The sequence below is a fragment of the Eleutherodactylus coqui genome, chromosome 6, assembly GCF_035609145.1.
Source record: "Eleutherodactylus coqui strain aEleCoq1 chromosome 6, aEleCoq1.hap1, whole genome shotgun sequence".
Classification (NCBI taxonomy): Eukaryota; Metazoa; Chordata; class Amphibia; order Anura; family Eleutherodactylidae; genus Eleutherodactylus; species Eleutherodactylus coqui.
The window spans coordinates 242,982,526-243,009,911 of NC_089842.1; the positions used below are offsets into that span (position 1 = coordinate 242,982,526).

At 42.8% G+C, this 27,386-nt stretch overlaps 1 protein-coding gene across 1 annotated transcript; it reads left to right on the forward strand.

Moving 5' to 3' along the window:
* The first annotated feature begins 1,498 nt into the window (after positions 1–1,498).
* Positions 1,499–26,925, forward strand: SHD (Src homology 2 domain containing transforming protein D). Its single transcript, XM_066609214.1, has 8 exons — positions 1,499–1,584; positions 1,942–2,042; positions 15,530–15,824; positions 17,684–17,801; positions 24,343–24,525; positions 24,781–24,985; positions 25,061–25,174; positions 25,934–26,925. The coding sequence occupies exons 3-8, from the start codon at positions 15,537–15,539 to the stop codon at positions 26,118–26,120; spliced, it is 1,095 nt and encodes a 364-aa protein (XP_066465311.1). The 5' UTR covers positions 1,499–1,584; positions 1,942–2,042; positions 15,530–15,536; the 3' UTR covers positions 26,121–26,925.
* Positions 26,926–27,386: the final 461 nt, after the last annotated feature.

The following is a 27,386-nucleotide window of genomic DNA, read 5'->3' on the forward strand; positions in this document are numbered from 1 at the left end:
GGTATCAGAATCAAATAGGAGCCTGAGGCCGATCTCACATGGACAGGCCAGACTCTGCATGGAGGAGCCCGCAGCGAAATCCGACCACGGCCAGCAGCCGTGCGAAAATGTTCAAGTCTGTATTGCGCCGTCGATACCCGTGATCTATCCGTAATGTCAGTTGTAGATGGGCCATGAGTCGGACGGCTTCCATTGACTTCAATGGCAGCTGTCTGTGCGGAATACGAACAAGAATAGAGCGTGCTGCGATATTATTTCCGCAAGCGTAAATCGGAATCGCTGTGCAGTCATGGCAGTGGACATCCCAACGCTCTATTCTTGTTGATGGATGCAGAATAGCGCGGATTCCCCAATCCAAATCCAGTTGGGTGAGACCGGCCTAAGACAAAGGGCGTGCTGCCGAAGAGTTATGGTAGTAGCACACACTGAGATGGAAATATTAGGTCTGTTGGTACATGGCGGATACACAGGAGGTCCAGCTATTGAGACAAAGTACATGATGTTAGAGACAGAGGCAGAGACAATCATTGGCGATTCGCAGTAATGCCGGGTGATGTCAAGGGAGACGTATATAACTGGGTGTCATCAGTATAGAGCTGGTACTGAAAGCCAAATATGCTGATAGTTTGTTCTGCAGGGGCGGGTAAATGGAAAAGAGGAGGGGCCTGAGGACCGAACCCTGAGGAACACCAACAGCAAGAGGAAGAGGAGAAGAAGTTGAGCGGAGAATAATACACTGATTGAGCGGTCAGAGAAGTTGGAGGAAACCAGGAGAGAGCAAGGCGAATAGCATGGAGCATCTAATATGCATGACGGTCTCCCGGCTATCTCCCAAGCTCCGCATGTGTATATATGGAGGGGAGGGGGGGGGAAGTTGGGAGCAATAGCTATCTTGGCCTATAACCATCCAATGTGTATGAGCAGCATAAGTGGCCACTTCTCTGAATCTGCATGGGCATCCTATAGGCCATATTGTTCACAAATGCCTATGGCTCCAGACAGAGGTGCTCTAACGCTGCTCCTGTACGACAGGCACGCGGGCTCGCTGGAGCATTATATCAGCACCGTCTGTGCAGCTGATAATATTCTCTATTTATTAATTTTCTCAGATTTTAATATCCCATATATTCTTGTCATTTCCCCCGGTGACAGCACACAACTCGTCCAATAAAGATTTATTATCGGCCATGTTCATCGCTGTGGGTCACTTCAGACGTAAATCTCCGAGTCCAATAATAGGAAGCGTAATTAAAGCACTACACTACGATATATACTAATTACTTTTATATCGAGCTCCAAGAGTTTCAGGCTTGTCTTGACACAATGGAGGGTTGTATGGCTTCCCCCATCTCTCACCTCCCTCCACTTTCCTACTCCCCCCACTCCTTACCTCAAATACCTCCCCCCCTTGTGTAATGCTTTGTATTCCTGCAATCAGATCCAGACTTTCTTGTCTCCCCCTGGAGTAGTTTCACAAGGAGCCAGGACAGCCCCTCCTCCCCTCCTCATCTGCCACCTCCTCCATCCTCCGGCAACCACAACAAGAAGCTACTTTATGTGGGCAGAGGGACCAGCCATCACCAGGTGAAGTTACATTGGGGTATTGGGTGGGCACATGGCGGCCGGCGGCACTCTTGACCCAACTTGGAAGACTTTCTCCAATTCTCCTTCCGTTGCCCTGACTCTCAGGGTCTCCCACTCCCTTATCCTTTGTGTGATGTGGACAATACCCGTTTACTCCCAGCAATTCGATACTGGATGGATCACAGCCGGCTAACCTGTGGCTGCTGATCTGCATCCAGGAGGGGGAGAACTACCAGTTCCAGCATGCTCCGATAGGTTCTGTCATGCTGGGAGTTGTAGTTCCTCAACCTTGACTCTATTACTGAAACTTTACGAATGTTGTATTACTCATCTAGGATTTCTTTCCTCTTGCTCCAGGTCTTCAGCCTCTTGCAGCAGTATGCTGGCCGTCGTCTACTAGGACCCAAGCGCTCCCCGAAGGAGAGCAAGCAAAGTTTTGGGGGTCATAAAGTGGCAGGGTAAGCCATTTTTTAAAATTTTTAGCCATTTTCAAAGTTTGCATCACATTTATAATGTACGTTAAACGGACATGGAAAAAAAAGTATAAAAGCCTCTGTGGCTTTAAGCGCACTATATATATGGGTTATTTTGGGGTATTCGTTATACATCATACGTTTCCATATATTTGTTTCGCTTTTAGTTAAAAAGTATCCATTTTTCACTGTAAAGGCTTTTTTTTGTAGTTCAACACTTTTTTCTTATTTTTTAAAGCATTTCTGAACAAAAATCGTAGATGTTAAAAGTATGGAAATGCGCGGCTTCTGTTCATTCCTATTGAATGAAAAAAAACGTAAATGTCGCGCTTTGTTTGCGGGAATGAAAAACGCGGCATGTTACACTTTTCTCCCCCACCCTGAAAAAAAAATGTAAGAAGAGTCAAACGTAATCAGAAGTATTCAGTATGGCTCTGAACGAGAATCGCCTGCACGAGGGAATGAGATGGTGATGTCATCGTCGGCCCGTCCGCGCTCGTGCGGCCTGCCTAGACAGGCGGTCATCGTTGAGAACCGTGTTCAGCATTTAACATCCTTGTGTGACGCACTAAACGAGCGCTGTTTAAACGCAACGACGAGCGAACGAGCCAACAGTGACTTTTATGCCGGCTGAAAATGAGCAACGAATGAGAAGCGAGCGATCCTCGTTCGCCATTTATTCGCTGGCTGGCGTTTTGCGCCTCGGAATGATTTTTTGAACGACGATCGTTCCGCCTAAACGCGGCGTTAGGTATTGGATTTAGTGTAAGCAGTAAATATACATCAAGTTTACGTTTTTTTTAATACGTTTTTATACCCTCTAAAAAAACGTACAAAAGAGTAAGGAGAGTCGAAAACAGAGTCAACTTACGTTTTTTTTGTTGTGGGACAGAAATGCATTATATGTTACCCTTTTCTTCCCCTCCCCACAAAAAAAAAGTATACAAAAGTACGGGGAGTCACATGTAGCCAGAATTGCGCACGTTTGACCAGCTGTAGCCTCTTAGGCTATCCGATTTTGAGGCCTAATCCACAGGATCCTATGCGTATTTGCGACACATTTTTGCACATCGGTGTTGCGTATTTGCGCTCGCAACTGTATTTTTTTCTGTACTTTTGGTTAGCGCAAATCGTGCGTGTGAAAAATCCCGCAGCCGCCGTCCCGTTCACTGAAAGAGCCAATTAGCCTAATTAGTTTCATATGTTCTGTTACACTGTGCTGGAAAATAGAACGCGCCGCTTACTTTTTTGTGCGACCACACTGCGCGCACAAAATCTGCACATGTGAATGAACCTCCTGACATCGATGGGTTCTACTCACTTTTATATTGCGTGTGCAAATTTTTCACGCGCGAATACGTGCGTAAATACGGTCATGTGAAGCTCGCCGCATACTGTTTGTTGCACCAAACGTGGATGTTCAACGGATGACTAAAACGTGATTAACCCGCCTACTGACCCCCCCTCCCTTACCCCCACCGCCTTCCTTACTTGTACTTCACAATTCACTTTCTTGCTGTTTAAGGGCAATAACACTCGTCCATCTGCGCAACTACGCTCGCCGCTACGGAGCATAGATTCGCACGAGCAAGGTTTTTATTTTCTTCTCCACGCTCGTGCGCACTGCGGGAAGACAGATCCTGCCCTACCTCTCCCACATGTATCATTAACCCTTTGCAATCCAATTTTGGATTCAGGGTTTCCTAGGGGGGTTTACCTTTCTGCCGTTTTACAATGGCGCCATCTGCTGGCTAGAGCCAGTACTGCGGTATGGGACATGCTGGAGAGGCTCCCGACAGCAGAACGGCCAGTAATATACAGTAAGAATACCCTGCCGGACGTCTTTAGACGTCAGACAGTGGATTGGATAGGGTTAACCCTTTGCAATCCAATTTTGGATTCAGGGTTTCCTAGGGGGCTTTCTCTTTCTGCCATTATACAACGGCACCATCTACTGGCTAGAGCCAGTACTGCGGTATTGGACATGCTAGAGAGGCCCCCGACAACAGAGCAGCCAGTAATATACAGTAAGAATACCCTGCCGGGCGTCTTCTGACATCGGAGCTGTACAGGCTTCAATCAGAATGTCTTTAGACGTCAGACAGTGGATTGGAAAGGGTTAATAGCTATACAGATAATTTTATATATAGTTTTTTTTTTACTTTATATTTAATTTTTAGATTTTTTTTGTTTATTTTAAATATTTTTATTGTTTTGTTATATTTTTATGTTTTCAGATTTTGATTCCATTTTTCAACATATTATATTTTTCTCTTTTCCTTTATTTTTTAAATAACTTTTTATTAAGTATTTTTTGGCTTCATTGAAAATATTTTTTACGTTTCTTGAATTGTGTGAAGAAGGTGTCATGCGGCGAGCGAATCACATGTAGCCACCGGGATCTGGCAGACCTGGTGGCTACATGGTGCATGATCATGAATGAGAACTGCGTGAGATCCCTGTGACATCGGCCCCGGAGCCTCCAGCGCAGATCTGGCACGGATTCCTCTCCGGGACATAATACTGCACTATTTTGTTCGGTCATCCGGTATAACATGGGTCCCATTACAGTCTATGGGGTCCATCTGGCACTGATCGGACCTGGCATGTGCCGGACCGTGAGGTTCCAGTATTTTTGTTGTTTGGCTCCGAGGATGGAGCGGAGGAACGGAGTTCACAGCAGTGGCCTTCATGTAGGTGTGAATGAGGCTTAACACTGAGGTTTGCTCCCATGGATGGTCCCATAGATGAAGCCTAGGCGCTGCATTATGGGGAAGCTGCAGCTTCAAGAGCCCTTTAAACCATTTTTGATGATGCTAGGACAATTCTAGGGGGCGCTGTGCTGACTTAGAACTTGCTTGCACCAATATTCCACCCCTTTAGGGATTTCTGTTTCTCTGCTCCGTTTTTTGGAGGTGAGCAGTGGAATTAAAATTGAGTTAAACGTTTCCATGTTTTCCCCATTGATTTCATTGGATTTTCAAGAAAAACATACGGCCCTAAAATAAAGAAAAATCAAATACTCACCTAATACTCACCTAAGGCTTCAGCGGCCATAGAAGAATCAGTGGCTGAGCGATCATGGAACCGAGAAACGTAAATCCCTAAAGCAGGTGGAACGTTGGTGTGAATGAGCCTTTAGTGCTGCAACGCCTTCTGAAGCTGTCCAGGGAACCACAACCGTTCAGGGAGTTGTGAGCAACGGTGCAGTTCCCTGCATAGATGGTGGGGGCGCTGTTGTGCTGGGAGAAATAGTGAGGGGGATATGGCACCATCATTATCAGGATCGTTGGCGCCCCAGAGGTTGGACCCCACCGATGTCTCAGCTACACGCCATTACTTTATAAAAGTACTTTACTGCCCCGAGAGTTCACAGCAGCCGCCGTAAAATGTGACAGTAAATCTCTCTCTTAATTGGTTGTCACAGATGTCCGTTGGTGTTGGTGTCATTGAGGGTTAAAATGACTTTAAGTGATGGTTTGATCAATATGGGTGCAGTCACTCCGAGCGATATCGTACCTGTATACCTGCGAGTTTGATGCAGTTTGCCAGAAAAATGCATCACATCTCTGCGACACGCGTGGAAATCACGTTTCAATAGGAGACATAGAAAAATCGCACTTGCATTAAAATTGTATCCACTTGTGACTGCTGCCACACTGACCTTCCTGTTAGTCCCTGGCAGGGATGAAGGGAATCCCTGCCAGGTTCCATTCATCGTGGGGATGAGGAGACTCCCCAGGACTTCCCTTCATCAGTACCAAGGAGTCCCCTCATCGATAAATGGAACCACTGGGGAGATGAAGAGGGTTTCCCCAGGGCTTCCCTTCATCTCAGCAGGGATGAAGAGTTTTCCCTGCAGCGTGTATAAAGGGATTTCCCCGCAGCAGGGACAAAGGGATTCCCCCGGGAATAAAGGGGCTTCTGCGGTGGGGCTTCCCTTCATCATATTTTTGCGCACAGGGAATTTCAGTTGCTGCTGTCTTATCGTTTTAGGTGCGATTCATTTTTTTGCGCCTAAAATTCCTTTGTCTGAACGTTTCCTTAGGAGATCGTCGGTTCCAATAGCCGCCTTTTTTTGTGCATGTACGTTAGCTATGCAAATTGGCTTGTGTGAATGAGCCCTTAGGCGGTATTTACAGGGGTGAGTGCAGAATCCTCACCTTGTAAACCTGCGATATTCACTGTCATCGGAATGCCGTATGTGAGAGAAGCCTTCTAGCGCGGCCCATGTGAGAGAAGCCTTGTAGCGCGGCCCATGTGAGAGAAGCCTTGTAGCGCGGCCCATGTGAGAGAAGCCTTGTAACGCGGCCCATGTGAGAGAAGCCTTGTAGCGCGGCCCATGTGAGAGAAGCCTTGTAGCGCGGCCCATGTGAGAGAAGCCTTGTAGCGCCGTCCATGTGAGAGAAGCCTTGTAGCGCGGCCCATGTGAGGCTGACATTCAAGGGGAAAACGCACGTTGTTTCAACAGGGAAGATACCAAATTGCATCGTATTCACGTGTAAATCGGAGCTCCATCCGAATGTGATACAACCAGGGTTTTATGCTTCTGTAGGATATAGAGGGCGATATCTGCCTACAAGTAGGACCCGCTGCGGCTTTTCATATTCAGAGCATCACTGAGAGACACATTGCCCATTTATATGTATATATTACAGATAATGGATCATTTTCATATGAAATTTCAACATCTTGTGTGAAAATCTCCAATGTGAATACGCCCCCCGGCCCGCTCACACGAGCGTACGCGTGTTTGTGCGCACCTGAGTGCTGGGTAAATGCTGAGTCAGCTATGTTGCTTTGCACACTCGTTGGCAGATTTACTGCACTTTTTCACCTTCAGGACGCTTTCATTTGACCACCGGAAACAAAGAGGCACCGATTGAGATGGTTAATTATTTGAATAACTTCCAGATGTGTTCTTTTTCCTGCGCAATTACTCAGTGATCATGTGTCTGCGAGCGCATTGGACGCGCACACTGACTTCTATCAGACTCCGCTGGTGGCACGGGGAGATAAAGGCTGAGAAAAATAACCAACGTGTGATAGAAGATAGATAGATAGATAGATAGATAGATAGATAGATAGATAGATAGATAGATAGATAGATAGATAGATAGATAGATAGATAGATAGATAGGAGATAGATAGATAGATAGATAGATAGATAGGAGATAGATAGATAGATAGATAGATAGATAGATATGAGATAGACAGATAGATAGATAGATAGATAGATAGATAGATAGATAGATAGATATGAGATAGATAGATAGATAGATAGATAGATAGATAGATAGGAGATAGTTAGATAGGAGAGAGATAGATAGATAGATAGGAGATAGATAGATAGATAGATAGATAGATAGATAGATAGATAGATAGATAGATAGATAGATAGATATGGGATAGATAGATAGATAGATAGATAGATAGATAGATAGATAGGAGATAGATAGTTATGAGATAGATAGATAGATATGAGATGGATAGATAGATATGAGATAGATAAATAGATAGATAGATAGATAGATAGATAGATAGATAGATAGATAGATAGATTAGATAGATAGAGAGATAGATAGATAGATAGATATGGGATAGATAGATAGATAGATAGATATGGGATAGATAGGAGATAGATAGATATGAGATAGATAGATAGATAGATACATAGATAGATAGATAGATAGATAGATAGATAGATAGATAGATAGATAGATAGATAGATATGGGATAGATAGATAGATAGATAGATAGATAGATAGATAGATAGATAGATAGATAGGAGATAGATAGATAGATATGAGATAGATAGATATGGGATAGATAGATAGATAGGAGATAGATAGATATGAGATAGATAGATAGATAGATAGATAGATATGAGATAGATAGATAGATAGATATGAGATGGATAGATACATAGATAGATAGATAGATAGATAGATAGATAGATAGATATGACATGGATAGATAGCTAGATAGATAGATATGAGATAGATAGATAGATAGATAGATAGATAGATAGATAGATAGATAGATAGATATGGATAGATAGATAGATAGATATGAGATACATAGATAAATAAATGATAGATAGATAGGAGATAGATAGATAGATAGAAAGATAGATAGATATGAGATACATAGATAAATATTAATAGATAGATAGATAGATAGATAGATAGATAGATAGATAGGAGATAGATAGATGAGAGATAGATATGAGATAGATAGATAGGAGATAGATAGATAGATAGAAGATGGATAGATAGGTAGATAGATATGAGATAGATAGATATGAGATACATAGATAAATAATGATATATAGAAAGATAGGAGATAGATATAGATAGATAGATATGAGATAGATAGATACATAGCTAGATAGATGTGTCTCCAGACTCCGCTGGTGGCAGGGGTAAATGAAGGCTGAGAAAAATAACCCACGTATCTGACCACATCACAGTCCATCAGACATCGTGGATAGATAGATAGGAGATAGATAGATATGAGATAGATAGATATATATGAGACAGATAGATAGATAGATAGATAGATAGATAGATAGATAGATAGATATGAGATAAATAGATAGATAGATATGAGATATATAGATAGATATGAGATAGATAGATATGAGATAGATAGATATATATGAGATAGATGGATAGATATGAGATAAATAGATAGATAGATATGAGATAAATAGATAGATAGATATATAGATATGAGATAGATAGATAGACAGATAGAAGATAGATAGAGATAGATAAATAGATAGATAGATATACTACATAAGATAGATAGATAGATAGATAGATAGATAGATAGATAGATAGATAGATAGATAGATATGAGCTGGATAGATAGATATGAGCTAGAAAGAAAGATAGATAGATAGATAGATAGATAGATAGATAGATAGATAGATAGATATGAGATAGATAGATATGAGATAGATATATGGATAGATAGATAGATAGATAGATAGATAGATAGATAGATAGATAGATAGATAGATAGATAGATAGATATGAGCTGGATAGATAGATATGAGCTAGAAAGAAAGATAGATATGAGATAGATAGATAGATAGATATGAGATAGATAGATAGATAGATAGATAGATTTGAGATTAATATAAAATAAACAGATTAATTGATAGATAGACATGAGATAGATAGAAAACAGTTATGAAATAGATATAAGATAGATATATATGAGATAGATAGATAGATAGACACATATATAGGTTATAGATAGATAGATAGATAGATAGATAGGAGATAGATAGATATGAGATAGATAGACAGATTGAGAGATAGATAGATAGATAAATAGATAGAACGAAGATAGATAGAAGATAGATAGATAGATAAATAGAAAGAAGATAGATAGATAGTTATAATATAGAAAGATAATTAGATAGATTTGAGCTAGATAGATAGATATGAGCTAGATAGATATGAGCTAGATAGATAGATAGATCAAAAGATAGGTGATAGATAGACATGACATAGATAGAAAGATGGGAGATAGATAGACAGATATGAGCTAGCTAGCTAGCTAGATAGATAGATAGATAGATAGTAGGCGATAGATAGATATGAAATAGATAGATATAAGCTCGATAGATAGATAGATATGAGATAGATAGATATGAGATAGATAGGAGATAGATAGATATGAGATGGATATATGGATAAATAGATATAGATAGATAGATAGAAAAATAGATAGATAGATAGACAGATATGAGCTGGATAGATATGGGATAGATAGATAGATAGATAGATAGATAGAACGATAGATAGATAGATATAGATAGATAGATATGAGATAGATAGATAGATAGATAGATATGAGAGAGATAGGAGATAGATAGATAGATAGATAGATAGATAGATAGATAGATAGATAGATATGGATAGATAGGTAGATATGAGATACATAGATTAATAAATGATAGATAGATAGGAGATAGATAGATATATAGATAGATAGGAGATAGATAAGTAGATAGATATGAGATAGATAGATAATTAGATAGAAATGAGCTAGATAGATAGATATAAGATAGATAGATAATTACATAGATATGAGATAGATAGATATAGGATAGATAGATAGATAGATAGATAGATAGATAGATCGAAAGATAGGTGATATATAGATATGATATAGATAAATATAAAGATAGGAGATAGATAATTAGATAGATATGAGCTATACAGATAGATAGATAGATAGATAGATAGATAGATAGATAGATAGATAGATAGATAGATAGATAGGAGATAGATAGATAGATAGATAGAAAGATAGGCGATAGATAGATATGAAATAGATAGATAGATAGATAGATAGATAGATAGATAGATATGAGCTCGATAGATAGATAGATATGAGATAGATAGATATAAGATAGATAGTAGATAGATAGATATGAGACTAATAGATAGATAAATAAATAGATATAGATAGATAGACAGATATGAGCTGGATAGATAGATATAAGATAGATAGATAGATATGAGCTGGATAGATAGATATGAGCTAGATATAAGATGGATAAATAGATAAATATAAGATAGATATAAGATAGATAGATAGATATGAGATAGATAGATAGATAGATAGATAGATAGATAGATATGAGATAGATAGATATGAGCTAGAAAGATAGATAGATATGAGATAGATAGAAGGATAATAGGATAGAGATAGATGATAGATAGATAGATAGATGGAAAGATAAGTGATAGATAGCTATGAGATAGATAGATAGATATGAGATAGATAGATATATAGATAGATAGATATAAGCTAGAAAGATAGATAAATATGAGATAGATAGAAGGATAATAGGATAGAGATAGATGATAGATAGATAGATGGAAAGATAAGTGATAGATAGATATGAGATAGATAGATAGACAGATAATAGGAGATAGATAGATAGATAGATAGATAGATAGATAGATGGAAAGATAGGTGATAGATAGATATGAGATAGATAGGAGATAGACAGTTATGAGACAGATGGATAGATAGATTGATAGATAGATAGATATCAAGGCGTCAGCCCTGGCCCACGTGTTTCACACTCTGGCTCATGCCCAGTGTTATTTTGGCACTGGATGCCAACATGAACATTTCTCTGCCGTTGTGTCGATAGATTGGTCCCAGCCAGCCAATCAGTACCTGTCTGTACACATTATTTCGGCTCCTCCTCATGGAGGATGCCGGTTATACTTCTCGTCTAGTTGAGTTTCTGGTCACGTTGGCGGCTCCTGTGTTGTCCCATTGTCAGATAAGTCCATCAAGGATATTTGTGTTGTTGTGACATCTACCTGTTCATTATATGACTGTTGTATAGCATTGGGTTTTTGTGTTGCTAGCTTCCATCTAAACTGCATGCCCTGTCTATAGAGAGTCAGGGTCGCCCCAGGGGTCGCCCTCATTAGGGAGAGTGCTCCACTTTTAGCTAGGGTCTCACGGCATCAGTCAGCTTGGATGTAACAGATAGATGGATATCATTGGGATTAACTGTATATCTTAATCTGTATCTGAGGGGTGTTAAAATCTGATCAAAACAAGAAAAGTTTTACTATAAAATGCTATAAAACAACATAAAATAATCGGCAAAATGATGCTGGTGGCTAAACAAATAGTGATTAAAAAAAATTAAAAACGCCCTGTGTGTAAAATCGCTAAAAAATATCTCGAGATTTAGAAGTTCAAAACTTTGGTTGGTAAACGGTTAACCTTGCTCATCCTCAATGAGCAGATGAGATGCTTCCCCAACAGAGGGGCTTAGCTGCAGGAATAGAAGGGGACCAAATATTACAATAGACCGACGTGTGGTGAGACAGAGGCCTCTGGGGGCAATCACATTACTCTGGAGGGTAATCGGGACACTTATGGGGGCAGCCGTTGTCTGAGGGGCCTGAATTCATCAGTAGTAACCCCCTCAGTATGGGGAATCAGGCTTCCAGGTTCATTCATGATGGATTGAAGCAGCCTCCGCTCGGTGGTGGGTCATTATAGGGTCACAGTAATCAGGACTTCACATAATGGAATTTTTTGCATTTAAATCAGTTAACTACAAAAATAAAAGAATGCATTAGTGACGGCTATCAGGACACAAGCTGCTCACACCGGCACGTTATAGCGCTCCCTTGGCTATTGTGGTTTGGTTATTCAGCCACATGGACACATTATGTAGTCATTGTTATAAATAGGAATTATTGATCCAGCTGATCAATGGCTGAACAAAAGGGAACATGACAGAGATGGCTAGTAAAGAGGAGGCACATGTGCCAGAAAAGGAGCTTATGTGCCCTGTAGAGCCGTGCCTGGTCTGTCCTTCTATCTATCTATCTCATATCTATCTAATATTTATCTCCGCATTTATCTATTTATCTTTCCCTCTTTATCTAATATCTACCGTATCTATCTCTAATCTATCTATCTATCTCATATCTATCTATCTATCTATCTCCTATCTATCTATCTATCTATCTATCTCCTATGTATCTATCTATCTATCTATCTATCTATCTATCTATCTATCTCCTATGTATCTATCTCATATCTATCTATCTATCTCATATCTATCTATCTATCTATCTATCTATCTATCTAGCTATCTCATATCTATCTATCTATCTATCTATCTATCTATCTATCTATCTATCTATCAATCTATCTAATATCTATCTATCTAATATCTATCTCATATCTATCTATCTATCTATCTATCTCATATCTATCTATCTATCTATCTATCTCCTATCTATCTATCTATCTATCTATCTATCTATCTATCTATCTCCTATCTATCTATCTCATATCTATCTATCTATCTATCTATCTATCTATCTATCTCATATCTATCTATCTCATATCTATCTCCTATCTATCTATCTATCTATCTATCTATCTATCTATCTATCTACCTATCCCATATCTATCTATCTATCTCATATCTATCTATCTATCTATCTATCTATCTATCTATCTATCTATCTATCTATCTATCTATCATCTATCTATCTATCTATCTATCTCCTATCTATCTATCTATCTCCTATCTATCTATCTATCTATCTATCTATCTATCTATCTATCTATCTATCTATCTATCTAATATCTATCTATCTATCTATCTATCTCATATCTATCTATCTATCTATCTATCTATCTCATATCTATCTATCTATCTATCTATCTATCTATCTATCTATCTCATATCTATCTATCTATCTATCTATCTATCTATCTATCTAATATCTATCATCTATCTATCTATCTATCTATCTATCTATCTATCTATCTATCTCCTATCTATCTATCTATCTATCTATCTATCTATCTATCTATCTATCTATCTATCTATCTCTCATATCTATCTATCTATCTATCTATCTATCTATCTATCTATCTATCTATCTATCTATCTATCTATCTCCTATCTATCTATCTCCTATCTATCTATCTATCTATCTATCTATCTATCTAATATCTATCATCTATCTATCTATCTATCTATCTCCTATCTATCTATCTATCTATCTATCTATCTATCTATCTATCTCATATCTATCTAATATTTATCTCCGCATTTATCTATTTATCTTTCCCTCTTTATCTAATATCTACCGTATCTATCTCTAATCTATCTAGCTATCTCATATCTATCTATCTATCTCCTATCTATCTATCTATCTATCTATCTATCTCCTATCTATCTATCTATCTATCTATCTATCTATCTCATATCTATCTGATATTTATCTCCGCATTTATCTATTTATCTTTCCCTCTTTATCTAATATCTACCGTATCTATCTCTAATCTATCTAGCTATCTCATATCTATCTATCTATCTATCTATCTATCTATCTATCTATCTATCTATGTCATATCTATCTATCTATCTATCTATCTATCTATCTCATATCTATCTGTCTAACTATCTCCTATCTATCTATCTATCTATCTCCTATCTATCTCCTATCTATCTATCTATCTATCTATCTATCTATCTATCTATCTATCTATCTTTCTATCTATCTCATATCTATCTATCTATCTATCTATCTCATATCTATCTATCTATCTATCTCATATCTATCTATCTCATATCTATCTATCTATCTCATATCTATCTCCTATCTATCTATCTATCTATCTATCTATCTATCTATCTATCTATCTATCTATTACCTATCTATCTATCTATCTAATATCTATCTATCTATGTATCTATCTATCTCATATCTATCTATCTCCTATCTATCTATCTATCTATCTATCTATCTATCTATCTATCTATCTCCTATCTATCTATCTATCTATCTACTATCTATCTATCTATCTATCTATCTATCTCCTATCTATCTATCTATCTATCTATCTATCTCTCCTATCTATCTATCTATCTATCTATCTCTCCTATCTATCTATCTATCTATCTATCTATCTATTTATCTATCTCATATCTATCTATCTCCTATCTATCTATCTATCTATCTATCTATCTATCTATCTATCTATCTATCTATCTTCTATCTATCTATCTATGTCCTATCTATCTATCTATCTATCTATCTATCTATCTCATATCTATCTATCTATCTATCTATCTATCTCCTCCGTTGCTGGGACCAGGACCCGCTGTCTGAAAGGGGTTGTGCATATTGCCACAGATCCTTGAATCATGTTAAAAAAATGGAAGTTCATTTTACAGGTGTCTCAAGGGGACAGCCCCGACAATGGGACACCTATCGGCCAAAGCAGAAACCCACTATAAAGAATGCTTCCTGTCCTGGAGACTTTAACGCAACCCAGATGGTTGTACCTTTGTGTGGTTTTATCCTGCCTTTGGTCTTCTGTGCCATTGTCCCTCCAATCCGCTGTGCCCTGGTTTCAGTCATCCAAGATGGCCACCACAGTGCGCTGCTTTCTGATAGTCAGCACCGATCACTTGAGTGGCGCTGACTAGTCAGAAAGCCGGTGTAGGGCATCGTTAGCATGTTGTCTCGTGACCAGAGAGTCCCTATAACATAGTCATGTGTAGGCTCAATGTAATACTCCATTTCACTTGTGGCCACTGAAAAGGGAAATATCATCGAGGGGGTTAGAGGTGCCGGACCGATGACAATCAGCTGATCTCCAGGGCGTCTGCATTCTGAGAGGGGGTTAGCTGGAGACCACCCATTTATTAGACCTATCTATCCGTTTTTTAGGGATTACGGTCTTCTCCTTTGTTAATAAAACTGGTCATGGGTCCTTGAGCTGCAATCATTATGCTTCACTTCCAAGGGAGATTTCAGGGTAGCTGCAAGATGACTTTCGATGGGCATGGACATTAGTATGGAGTTATTCGATTTGCTCGAGAGCATGAACAAAACTCTATGTCTCTTCAATCTTCTACATCTTTACCTTTCTTTCTCATCCAGGGCTCTAATGGCAAGGTGGTTGAAGGATTACCTACATTTTGGGAGTAAGAGGTCTCCACCACAGCCTCCCAAGCCAGACTATACAGAAAGTGAAATCCTCCGTGCCTACAGAGCTCAAAAGAACCTAGATTTTGAGGACCCATATGAAGACAAAAACAACGATAAAGGATCCCAGCCCCGGCTGGAGGAGCTACAGCTTACGATAGTGTCGCCTAGACATCGTCTCATCAAGGTGGAGCCATCAGAGTGTAAAAGAAAACTCCGAGTAGGATCAGAAGAGAATGTGGGAGGAAAGGTCAGTGCCCACTTAGACGAGAATGTGGGGGGAAAGGTCAGTGCCCACTTAGACAAGAATGTGGGAGGAAAGGTCAGTGCCCACTTAGACAAGAATGTGGGAGGAAAGGTCAGTGTCCACTTAGACGAGAATGTGGGAGGAAAGGTCAGTGTCCACTTAGACGAGAATGTGGGAGGAAAGGTCAGTGCCCACTTAGACGAGAATGTGGGAGGAAAGGTCAGTGCCCACTTGGACGAGAATGTGGGAGGAAAGGTCAGTGCCCACTTAGACAAGAATGTGGGAGGAAAGGTCAGTGCCCACTTGGACGAGAATGTGGGAGGAAATGTCAGTGCCCACTTAGACAAGAATGTGGGAGGAAAGGTCAGTGCCCACTTAGACGATAATGTGGGAGGAAAGGTCAGTGTCCACTTAGACGAGAATGTGGGAGGAAAGGTCAGTGCCCACTTAGACGAGAATGTGGGAGGAAAGGTCAGTGCCCACTTAGACGAGAATGTGGGAGGAAAGGTCAGTGCCCACTTAGACATTGGGATAAGAATCCTTATATCTAGGGTACTAAAAAGAGCAGTTCTGAAAGAGAAGACACATTCAATGGGCTTTTTATACCATCTAATCGTTTGTGGTAACTGCTCAGTGTTACATTGAAGCAGTCTATTAGTAGTTACAGCAGTTTACCCCCTCCTGGGACAAGGTGATTTGGCACTCTAGGTGGGTTAAATAATCCCCCCATCCCACGCGCCCCCAGAATCAAGTAAAAACCTATTTACTTTCTATTGAAAGAGACAAACATATTTTAAGCATAACAAATACAGGCAGAGTAAATATTTAATTTGTTGACTCGCTCTACTTTTTTTTCCCACTCGGCCCAGACCGTCCTGGCAATTTCTCCTGAAAACTGCAGCGTTTGTTAATAAAACATCTTTAGCCTGGGACATAGCTATAGTGGGTGCAGAAGTAGCAGTCAGACCTGGGCCATAGAGCCTGATGGGACCCAAAGCCCCCTTTGTCACAAAATAAGGCACCAGTATTATAAATGAGATATGGTAGCAGGAGTGCCCTGGTGCAGATTTGCACTGGCACCCAGATCCAACCTCATAATTAAAACAGACGCCCAGATCTGAGTCCTCTGGGTCCTCTTCTGCTATGGGTGCTATGCCACATCCTGATATGGGTAGCATCATAACTTAGTGCTGTGTCAGTGCCTGAGGCAGAGGAGGACCAGCGAGGAGTGGTGAGAAAAACAAACCATGCTAACCGTTCACAGGGTCTCCATGGAAGCGCTCATTTAAAGGGCATATGAATCATAGACTGATAGAGCTGGAAGGGACCTCCAGGGTCATCGGGTCCAAATCCCTGCTCAAGGCAGGATTTACTAAATCATCCCAGACAGATATTTGTCCAGCCTTTGTTTGAACGCTTCCATTGAAGGAGAACTCCCCACCTCCTGTGGTAACCTGTTCCACTCATTGATCCCCTTACTGTCTAATATCTAATCTGTGTCTCCTCCCTTTCAGTTTCATCCCATTGCTTCTAGTCTTTCCTTGTGCAGATGAGAATAGGGCTGATCCCTCTTGTTTGTGTCATGTGTGCCAATTTAATAGACCAAAAACCCTACATGTCTATGCTTAAGCTTAGTGGGCATATACTGTAGATATATAACACAATGCTGTATAAGAGGAGAGATATGCAAGTAATCATCCGCTAGACATTCCCATGGTGCATATTACTGATCTGTAACTGAGGGCGATCCAGAGGATTCTCTGCTGGTGGGTAAAGTTGACTTCTGCACCCCAGTAGGTTCTGTATGTACTTTCTAAAGTGTTTGTCACACTTCTCTTCATTTTCTGCTATTACTGTAATAGATCCCCGGAGTCAACGATTATTCTAATCCATTTGATATGAAAAGCAATGAACTCGACCATGAAGACATGGAAGACACCGGTTATATGGAGCCGTATGAGAGTCAAAGAGCAGCAGCAGGTATATGTGGAACTGTTATAGAACTCCTCATTGAAATACAGATTTAGCCATGTTGAGGTTGCAAGGTGTCGTCTGGGTGTCATGGCAGCCGGGGGCCTTTAGCAGTTCCCCTATGGTTGTCATGAACGGCCGACAGAACCATTTCCAAGCACTTGGCTGGAGGACATTTACATGTATTGTCTTTGACACCCACTGTTGCTTCTGTTAGCAGTGGAGTTATGAATGATGAAACTTGACTACTCTGGAGTGGAACCGGGTGTCTTCAGAGATAAGTCCAGGTGGGGACCTTGGGGTTGGCGCCTCAATCCTGCCTTTGCTGTAGAGCAGCATACTGCCCCCTGCTAGTTGATGGTCTGGGGGCATCGCAAAAGTCAGTTAGTAGTGGTATGAGGGACAATGACCGCTCAGCGATATGTTCAGGACATCCTGTGTTCCTCTCATGGTGGCTTCCAGCAGGATAATGCTCGGCCGCACACACAAGGGGGTCACAGGAGCCCCCACAACATTGTCACACTTCTGTGGCTGCCTGATCATCAGATTTATCACCAATAGAACATGTATGGGACCATCAGGGACACCAACTACCACAGCCAACCAGTTTAAACGATCTGGAGGCCTCGTTACAGCAAATGTTGAGCCTATATGCCCCCCTGTATCACATCTTGTATCCAAGCTAGAGGCGGTACAACAGGGTACTAGAGCCTCCATGCCCCCGTATCACATCTTGTATGCAAGCTAGAAGCAGTACAACAGAGTCCTAGAGCCTCCATGGCCACCTGTATTACATCTAGTATCCAAGCTAGAGGTGGTACAACAGGGTACTAGAGCCTCCAAGGCTGAGCATATCACATCTTGTATCTAAGCTAGAGGCAGTTCAACAGGGTACTAGAGCCTCCATGCCGGCCCGTATCACATCTTGTATCCAAGCTAGAGGCGGTAGAACAGGGTACTGGAGCCTCCATGCCCACCTGTATCATGTCTTGTATCCCAGCTAGAGGCGGTATGACAGGGTACTAGATCCTCAATGCCCGCCTGTATCACATCTTGTATCCAAGCTAGAGGCGGTACAACAGGGTACTAGAGCCTCCATGCCGCCCATATCACATCTTGTATCCAAGCTAGAGGTGGCCCATCAGGGTACTAGAGCCTCCATGCCCACCCATATCACATCTTGTATCCCAGCTAGAGGCGGTACAGCACAGTACTAGAGCCTCCATGCCCACAGTATCACATCTTGTATCCAAGCTAGAGGTGATACAACAGGGTACTAGAGCCTCCATGCCCCCCATATCACGCCTTGTATCCAAGCTAGAGGTGGTACAACAGGGTACTAGAGTCTCCATTCCCACCCGTATCACATTTTGTATCCAAGGTAGAGGTGGTAAACAGGGTACTAGAGCCTCCATGCACCCCGTATCACGTCTTGTATCCAAGCTAGAGGTGGTACAACAGGTTACTAGAGCCTCCATTTCCACCAATATCACATCTTGTATCCAAGCTAGCGACAGTATAACAGGGTACTAGAGCCTCCATGCCCATCCATATCACATCTTGTATCCAAGCTAGGAGGCGGTACTACAGGGTCCTAGAGCCTCCATGCCCCCCATATCACATCTTGTATCCAAGCTAGAGGTGGTACAACAGGGTACTAGAGCCTCCATGCCCACCTGTATCACATCTTGTATCAAACCTAGAGGCGGTACAATGGGGTACTGGAGCCTCCATGCCCACCTGTATCACATCTTGTATCCAAGCTAGAGGCAGTACAACAGGATACTAGAGCCTCCATGCCCGCCCGTATCACATCTTGTATCCCAGCTAGAGGTGGTACAGCAGGGTACTAGAGCCTCCATGCCCCCCGTATCACATCTTGTATCCAAGCTAGAGGTGATACAACAGGGTACTAGAGCCTCCATGCCTGCCGGTATCACATCTTGTATCCAAGCTAGAGGCGGTACAACAGGGTACTAGAGCCTCCATGCCCCCCGTATCACATCTTGTATCCAAGCTAGAGGTGATACAACAGGGTACTAGAGCCTCCATGCCTGCCGGTATCACATCTTGTATCCAAGCTAGAGGCGGTACAACAGGATACTAGAGCCTCCATGCCCGCCTGTATCACATCTTGTATCCAAGGTAGAGGTGATACAACAGAGTACTAGAGCTTCCATGCCGCCCGTATCACATCTTGTATCCAAGCTAGAGGCGGTACAACAGAATACTAGAGCTTCCATGCCGCCCGTATCACCCGTACTTCCATTTTTCTTCTGACACAGTTACACAAGGGCTCGTTTTCTGCAGGATAAGTCGTACTTTGAAATGTTATGATTTAATGTACCATAGAATGTATTGTTTAATGGGTTGTCCAGTTGTAAACTACCTTTTAGGATAAGTCATCCATAGTTGATCGGTAGGGGTCCATTACCAGCTGCCTCCACCATGCAGGAAGCAGATAGCTCCGTTCTCACTGTAGTGGCCAGGCTTTGTATTAAAGGCAAAGTTGCAATTGAAATGACTGGGAACTTGGCCTACAATTCTAAGTCTGGGCATTGCAATGGGACGGAGTTGTATGTTACCCTATAGAAATTGAGTTAAATGGAAGCCGTCTGTGCGGAATCCGCACTTTAATAGAGCGTGGTACGAGTTTTCCATAGCATGGTATGGGCGGTATTTGCTGCGGAATCTGGAGTCGGACGCCTGCTCCAGATTCTGCAATCCAAATGCGGCCATGTGCAGGCGGCCTTAGGCCTCCCTCACACATGCGCTTTTTTCCACGATTAACGTGGCGTTTTCAGCGCCGTGCTAATCGTGGTACAACGCTCCCATGGTTTTCAATGGAGCCTCTCAGACAGCCGCTCGATCGGAGTCTGTTCTATTTTTGACTTTTAGTGCACCTCATCCATGATGAGGTATGTTAAACCCCACTGTCGGCCGCAGTAACCCCGAACTGATAAGGGCAGGGGACAGGGTGGGGGGTTTCAGCAGTGAGACCCCCACCCATTAGTAAGCTATTTCCTATTCTGAGGATAGGGGAAAACTTGAAATTCTGGTACAACCCCTTTTAAAAACTTTTAAAAACTTTCTTATTCTTTTTTTCTTGCTTCGGTGTTGCAATATATTTCACTTTTAGCAGCCACAGCGACTTAAGGGGTGAAATGCATGGCAAGCCTTGGAGCCTTAGGCCACTCGAACGCGGCATGTGTAACGCTGTGATTTTTAAGCGCTGTCTATTCTATTTTTTCTGTGTTTTTTAGATTTCTAATACAAGCCATCACCCATCACAATGATGGGGTGCGTTAAAAAGTGCTGTGAAATGCGTTACAAAAACGATACTCAAAATCGCTGGTCTGCTAGGCCCCATTGAGTGTGAGAGTGGCCTTAGGGCTGTGTAGTGGCCCGAAATACATATATCTGGCCCCTCCATAATTGTCTATCACTGTTGGAACTGTCAGGTCTTTAATGTAGATGCTCTGTGCAAACTGTCTTGTCATTAGTTATGTGTATTGCACAACTGCAGCATGTAGGAGGTTAATGTCTGTGAATGTCTGGGATATGTTTGGAAAATGTAACAATTTGTATTGTCATGTGAGTGTGATTGATATATGTGTATGCAAGGTGCAAATAGAAGGGAGAACAGCTAGTCAGTATTATTAAGTGATCAGAGAGAGAGAATGCCAGCCATACAGGGATACCCTCAACCCTCATGTGGTGAAGTATGTAAGCCGAGGAGCGGTACCTAGAAGTCTATGCCTAGGACCCCTACCCCAAAAGCGAGAGCGTGGAAAGAAACGTAAGAGAGAGAGAGTGAGCTGCCGTGCTGTGTCTAAGAAGACTTCTGAGAAAGTGAGTGTTCAGCGGAGTGATCTTGTCCTCCTCTGGAGCGTGCGTGTCCAGGAGCGGAGTCATACAGATAACTAGGACTGTAGGCCCGGAGTTATCCTGTGTCCTGGAGTGTGTGTGTCCAGGAATGGAGTCATACAGATAGCTAGGACTGTAGGTCTGGTATCATCCTGTGTCCTGGAGTGTGTATGTCCAGGAGCGGAGTCATATAGATTACTAGGACTGTAGGCCCGACGTCATCCTGTGCCCCGGAGTGTGTGTTCAGGAGTGGAATCATACAGATAACTAGGACTGTAGGCCCAGTGTCATCCTGTGTTCCGGAGTGTGTCCAGGAACAAAGTCATACAGATAAATAGGACTGTAGGCCCGATGTCATCCTGTGTCCCGGAGTGTGTGTGTCCAGGAGTCAAACACATAACTAGGACTGTAGGCCCGGTGTCATCCTGTGTCCCAGAGTGTGTGTGTCCAGGAGCGGAGTCATACAAATAACCTAGACTGTAGGCCCAGTGTCATCCTGTGTTTCGGAGTGTGTGTGTCCAGGAGCGGAGTCATACAGATAACTAGGACTGCAGGCCCGGTGTCATCCTGTGTCCCGAAGTGTGTGTGTCCAGGAGTGGAGTCATACAGATAACTAGGACTGTTGTCATCCTGTGTCCTGGAGTGTGTGTCCAGGAGCAGAAACATACAGATAACTAGACTGTAAACCCGGTGTCATGCAGTGTGTGTGTCCAGGAGCGGAGTCATACAGATAACTAGGACTATAGGCCCAATGTCATCCTGTGTTCCGGAGTGTGTCCAGGAACAAAGTCATACAGATAAATAGGACTGTAGGCCCGATGTCATCCTGTGTCCCGGAGTGTGTGTGTCCAGGAGTCAAACACATAACTAGGACTGTAGGCCCGGTGTCATCCTGTGTCCCAGAGTGTGTGTGTCCAGGAGCAGAGTCATACAAATAACCTAGACTGTAGGCCCAGTGTCATCCTGTGTTTCGGAGTGTGTGTGTCCAGGAGCGGAGTCATACAGATAACTAGGACTGCAGGCCCGGTGTCATCCTGTGTCCCGAAGTGTGTGTGTCCAGGAGTGGAGTCATACAGATAACTAGGACTGTAGGACTGGTGTCATCCTGTGTCCTGGAGTGTGTGTCCAGGAGCAGAAACATACAGATAACTAGACTGTAAACCCGGTGTCATGCAGTGTGTGTGTCCAGGAGCGGAATCATACAGATAGCCTAGACTGTAGGTCTGGTGTCATTCTGTGTCCCGGAGTGTGTGTGTCCAGGAGCGAAGTCATACAGATAACTCAGAGTGTAGGCCTGATGTCATCCTGTGTCTCGGAGAGTGTGTGTCCAGGAGCGGAGTCATACAGATAACTAGGACTGTAGGCCCAGTGTCATCCTGTGTCCCGGAGTGTGTGTGTCCAGGAGCGGAGTCATACAGATAACTGGGACTGTAGGCCCGATGTCATCCTGTGTTCTGGAGTGTGTGTGTCGAGGAGCGGAGTCATACAGATAACTAGGACTGTAGGCCCGGTGTCATCCTGTATCCCGGAATGTGTGTGTCGAGGAGTGAAGTCATACAGATAAATAGGACTGTGGGCCCAGTTTCATCCTGTGTCCCGGAATGTGTGTGTGTGTTCAAGAGCGGACTCATACAGATAACATGGACTGTAGGCCCGGTGTCATCCTGTGTCCCGGAGTGTATGTGTCCAGGAGCGGAGTCATACAGATCACTAGGACTGTAGGCCTGGTGCCATCCAGTATCCCGAAGTGTGTGTGTCCAGGAGCAGAGTCATACAGATAACTAGGACTGTAGGCCCGATGTCATTCTGTGTCCCGGAGTATGTGTGCCTAGGAGCAAAGTCATGCAGATAACTAGGACTGTGACCCCGGTGTCATCCTGTGTTTCGGAATGTGTGTGTGTGTCTAGGAGCCGAGTCATACAGATAACATGGACTGTGGCCCCGGTGTCATCCTGTGTCCCGGAGTGTGTGTCCAATAGCAGAGTCATACAGATAACATGGACTGTAGGCCCGGTATCATCCTGTGTCCCGGAGTGTGACTGTCCATGCCTGGAGTCATACAGATAACTAGGAGTGTAGGCCTGGTGTCATCCTGTGTTCCGGAGTGTGTGTGTCCAGGAGCGGGGTCATACAGATAACTAGGACTGTAGGCCTGGTTTCACCCTGTGTTTCCTTCCTGACCTCCTCAACTGTTTTCTTGCACTGGTGTGAATTTACCCACAAGATTTGTGAACCTGTATCAAGCTGTTTATTCTTTACAAGTAAAGTTCCAGTCCAGGTTGTCCGTTCCCACCAAGTGTGTTTTACAAGTTTATCGTGTGTGGACTTCCTGTCGGATATCCCGCGGAGTAAGGGACAGTGCCGTCACCCGTGACAGAATAATTCCAGTCCACTACACTGTTTATTTAAGTAGCCGCTGCTGTAGCGTTGCCTAAAGGGGCCTGTCAGTACCTTGGCCATGGTGGTGCCACCATGACATCTCTAACATCTACTTCGCCATCTCCTCAGTGGTGTGCCCTGCAGCTTTACAGAGTCTAGTTTGATCTAGAAGCTCTCTGACCACCAGGACTAATAGCAATTGAGTATAGATAGAAGCAGGACCATTAGGGAGCTACTAAGAGTAAGGTGGAGGGGCTGACAATGACAGTGGAACAGCTATTACCCATTTTTCCCTCATCTACAGATCAGCATGATGGAGGAGAGAAGGTGACAAACAAGGTTTTGCAGCTCTATGACTCTCCATATAACGATAGATACAAAACAATACCCCATGAAAGGTGCCAACCATCTGAAGATGAAAGACCAGCGGATGAATATGACCAGCCTTGGGAGTGGAAGAAAGATGACATCAGCAGAGCCTTCGCAGGTAGGCAAGAAAGAGACAAATCTGGTGTGTCTCCAAGTCTGCTGTTGAAGGTGTCTGGCCACTTTAAGACTTCAGGAGGTCATTCAGGAGGAGTCTAGCAAAGTTTCTCACCAGTCACCTCTTCTCCACAGGTTCTATAGCAATAGCATGGTCTGCCTCTATAGCATATATGCCATTAGTTGGGTACACTCAAGCAGGTGACATCTAACCAACCCTTGAAGCAATATGTAATGTGTCTTCTTTTGTCATTTTCAGTACAGTTTGAGAACTCAGCTTGGCCTTGTGGTTCTCCCCACACAAGAACGCGGCTTCTACAGTCCAGTCCCAGAAGTCCGGTAAACCTCAGACCATCTAGTCCTGAGATAACAGCTCATCTGAGAGAACATGGGTCTCCTCCTAAAGAGCTTGTGGATTCCTCAAGAGTGCGGAAGGCAAACTTTGTAGAGTTGCAAAGACAAACGTGAGTCTTCTTCTAGTAGATGGTAAGATGGTAGAAGAATAGGCAAAGTCTAAACTAAGTCTGTTCCATATCCAGGTGGTTCCACGGAGCTCTGAGCTGCACTGATGCAGAACGTCGCTTGCACAAGAGTGAACCTGGAAGTTTTTTAGTGCGTACAGAGGCTGAAAGTATGTTCTTCCTATCAGTTAGGTAGGTAATACCAGATCACTGAGTTCAATCCTGTTCAACGTATTTATCAAGGGGAAGACAGATACTCACTGATAAGAGCAAGTGCTATGGCACAAAACCAGAATGGAGGCTCAACCATGTTATCCAATCTTAGACTCGAAGGTGTTATCCAATCTTAGGCTCAATGGTGTTATCCAATCTTAGATATCTATGGCATAAGAAAAAGGAGAAGTCCCCTTGTGCAAGCACTGAGTCATGACTGAGTCATGAGGCAATCACTGGCCACCACATCCATCCGGCTGTGCCACCTCCTTATACATCATTTGCCTGGATTCAGCGGCCAGTTGCTGCCTCATTAGGTGGGATGGAGGTCAAGGAGACCTTAGTTCGAGGCATTCAACCTGTGGGCTCTTTTTCTAAGGAAGGGTTGTCCTCATGGGACAACCCCGTTTCATACAGCTGACAGCCTCTGGTAGCAATGGCTGTAAGATGTATGGCATCTAAAACAGTTAGCCAGATGTGGTGCCCCATTGGGCTCGCCTGTGACATGATCACGGGATGCCAGCCTAGGGTCTTGTGAAGGTTCCCAGGTCTGCCATAGATCTCTGCCTATTAAGCCCTACATATGACAGGGTTAGTACAATGATGGTGAAAGTACAATATACTACAATACTAAAGTATTGCAATGTGTTGTATAGGTGACTAGAGTTTATCTGCTTTCTACGACCCACAATAGAGCTGTAATCAGTCCCTAACCTGAAGACCCTTTGTGTTTGACAGAGGACGCGGCAGCATCTTGCACGTGAAGGTGATAGGCCTGCCTGATGATCGGTACATGCTCGGTGACAGCGGCCCATCTTTTCCATGCATCATTGACCTGGTCCAGCATTACATCCAGTCTCCACTGCTCTTCCCGGGAGAGGGACAAGTGTGTCTTCAGCATCCAGTGCCTGCAGTGATCCATTAATGGAACCAAACAGTGACTCTATGATCTGTCTTAACCAGAAACCAATGAGCAAACAAAGGCCTTAAAACCAACATGAAGAAGAAGAAATATTTTGGGCTAAAAACTTTTTTAAAACTTTTTTTGAGACAAAAACATCAATCACAAATGTGACAGCATGGGTGAAGGAATTACAAAGGAGAATCACTTGTCCTCTTCCGCCTGGGCTCAGTTTTGCCTGGTTAATCATATAACCCTTAAAGGGGTATTCCGGGCTTTTTGAACTGATAACCTATGGATGGGTCATCAGTAGTTGATGGATGGGGTCAAGTTCAAAGGGCCAGACATCATCAGTGGTCACAGCAGGAAGTGGGAGTACCAGCTTCTCTCTAACTTCTTAATGTCACATCGTGTCCTGACCATAAGAGAAGCAGTAAGTGTAAGAGAAGTGCGACGCTCCCACTGATTTAAATGGGAGTGAAGCTGGTGCTCCCATTTCTTGCCATGACCACTGATGATGACGTCTGTCCTGCTTGACAGCGGGTTCGATGATCAGCTGATGGACAGGGATCCCGAGTGGCAGATCTTTGTTCATCAACTACTGATGGCCTATCCAGAGGATAGGTCATCATTTCAAAAAGCCCAGAATACCTCTTTAAGGCCATGTTCATATGAGATGGACTTGTCACCGATTTATTTACACGAGCGTATATCGGCGAGCTTTTTATGGACGGCCGATATACACTTCCATCTGAGCAACCACCTCCTTCCCTCCCCTTCACCGACTCTCTGCCTCTCTCCTCCCCTCCGGCTGTTTGCAATAGGAGTGGGCGGGACAGAACGGAGCTTGGCTCCATCTCCGCCCCGCCCCCTTCCATTGCAAACACCGGAGTGGAGGAGAGAGGCAGAGAGACGGTGAGGGGAGGGAAGGAGGGGACTGCTCAGATGGAAGTGTTTATCGACCGGCCATAAAGACGCCGGCAGATATACGCTCGTGTAAATAGGCCCTTACCATCAGGAATCTCTGCACTTACAGCAGCAAAGTGGATAAGAGTTTCAAAATCTCTCTTTCTGCCCCATTTCTTGATGCAGAAGCACGATTTTTTGCCTACGGATTACACATGCGGAATTCGCCCATTGACAGGGTAAATTCCACGTAGAGATCCACACCAAAAAACATGGCAGATAGCTGTGGATTTTGACATGATTTTTGAGGTGGAATGTTAAATTCCATGGAATCCTCACGACTGGCTATAAAATTGCGTGATTTTCCCGCGATGTGATAGTGAG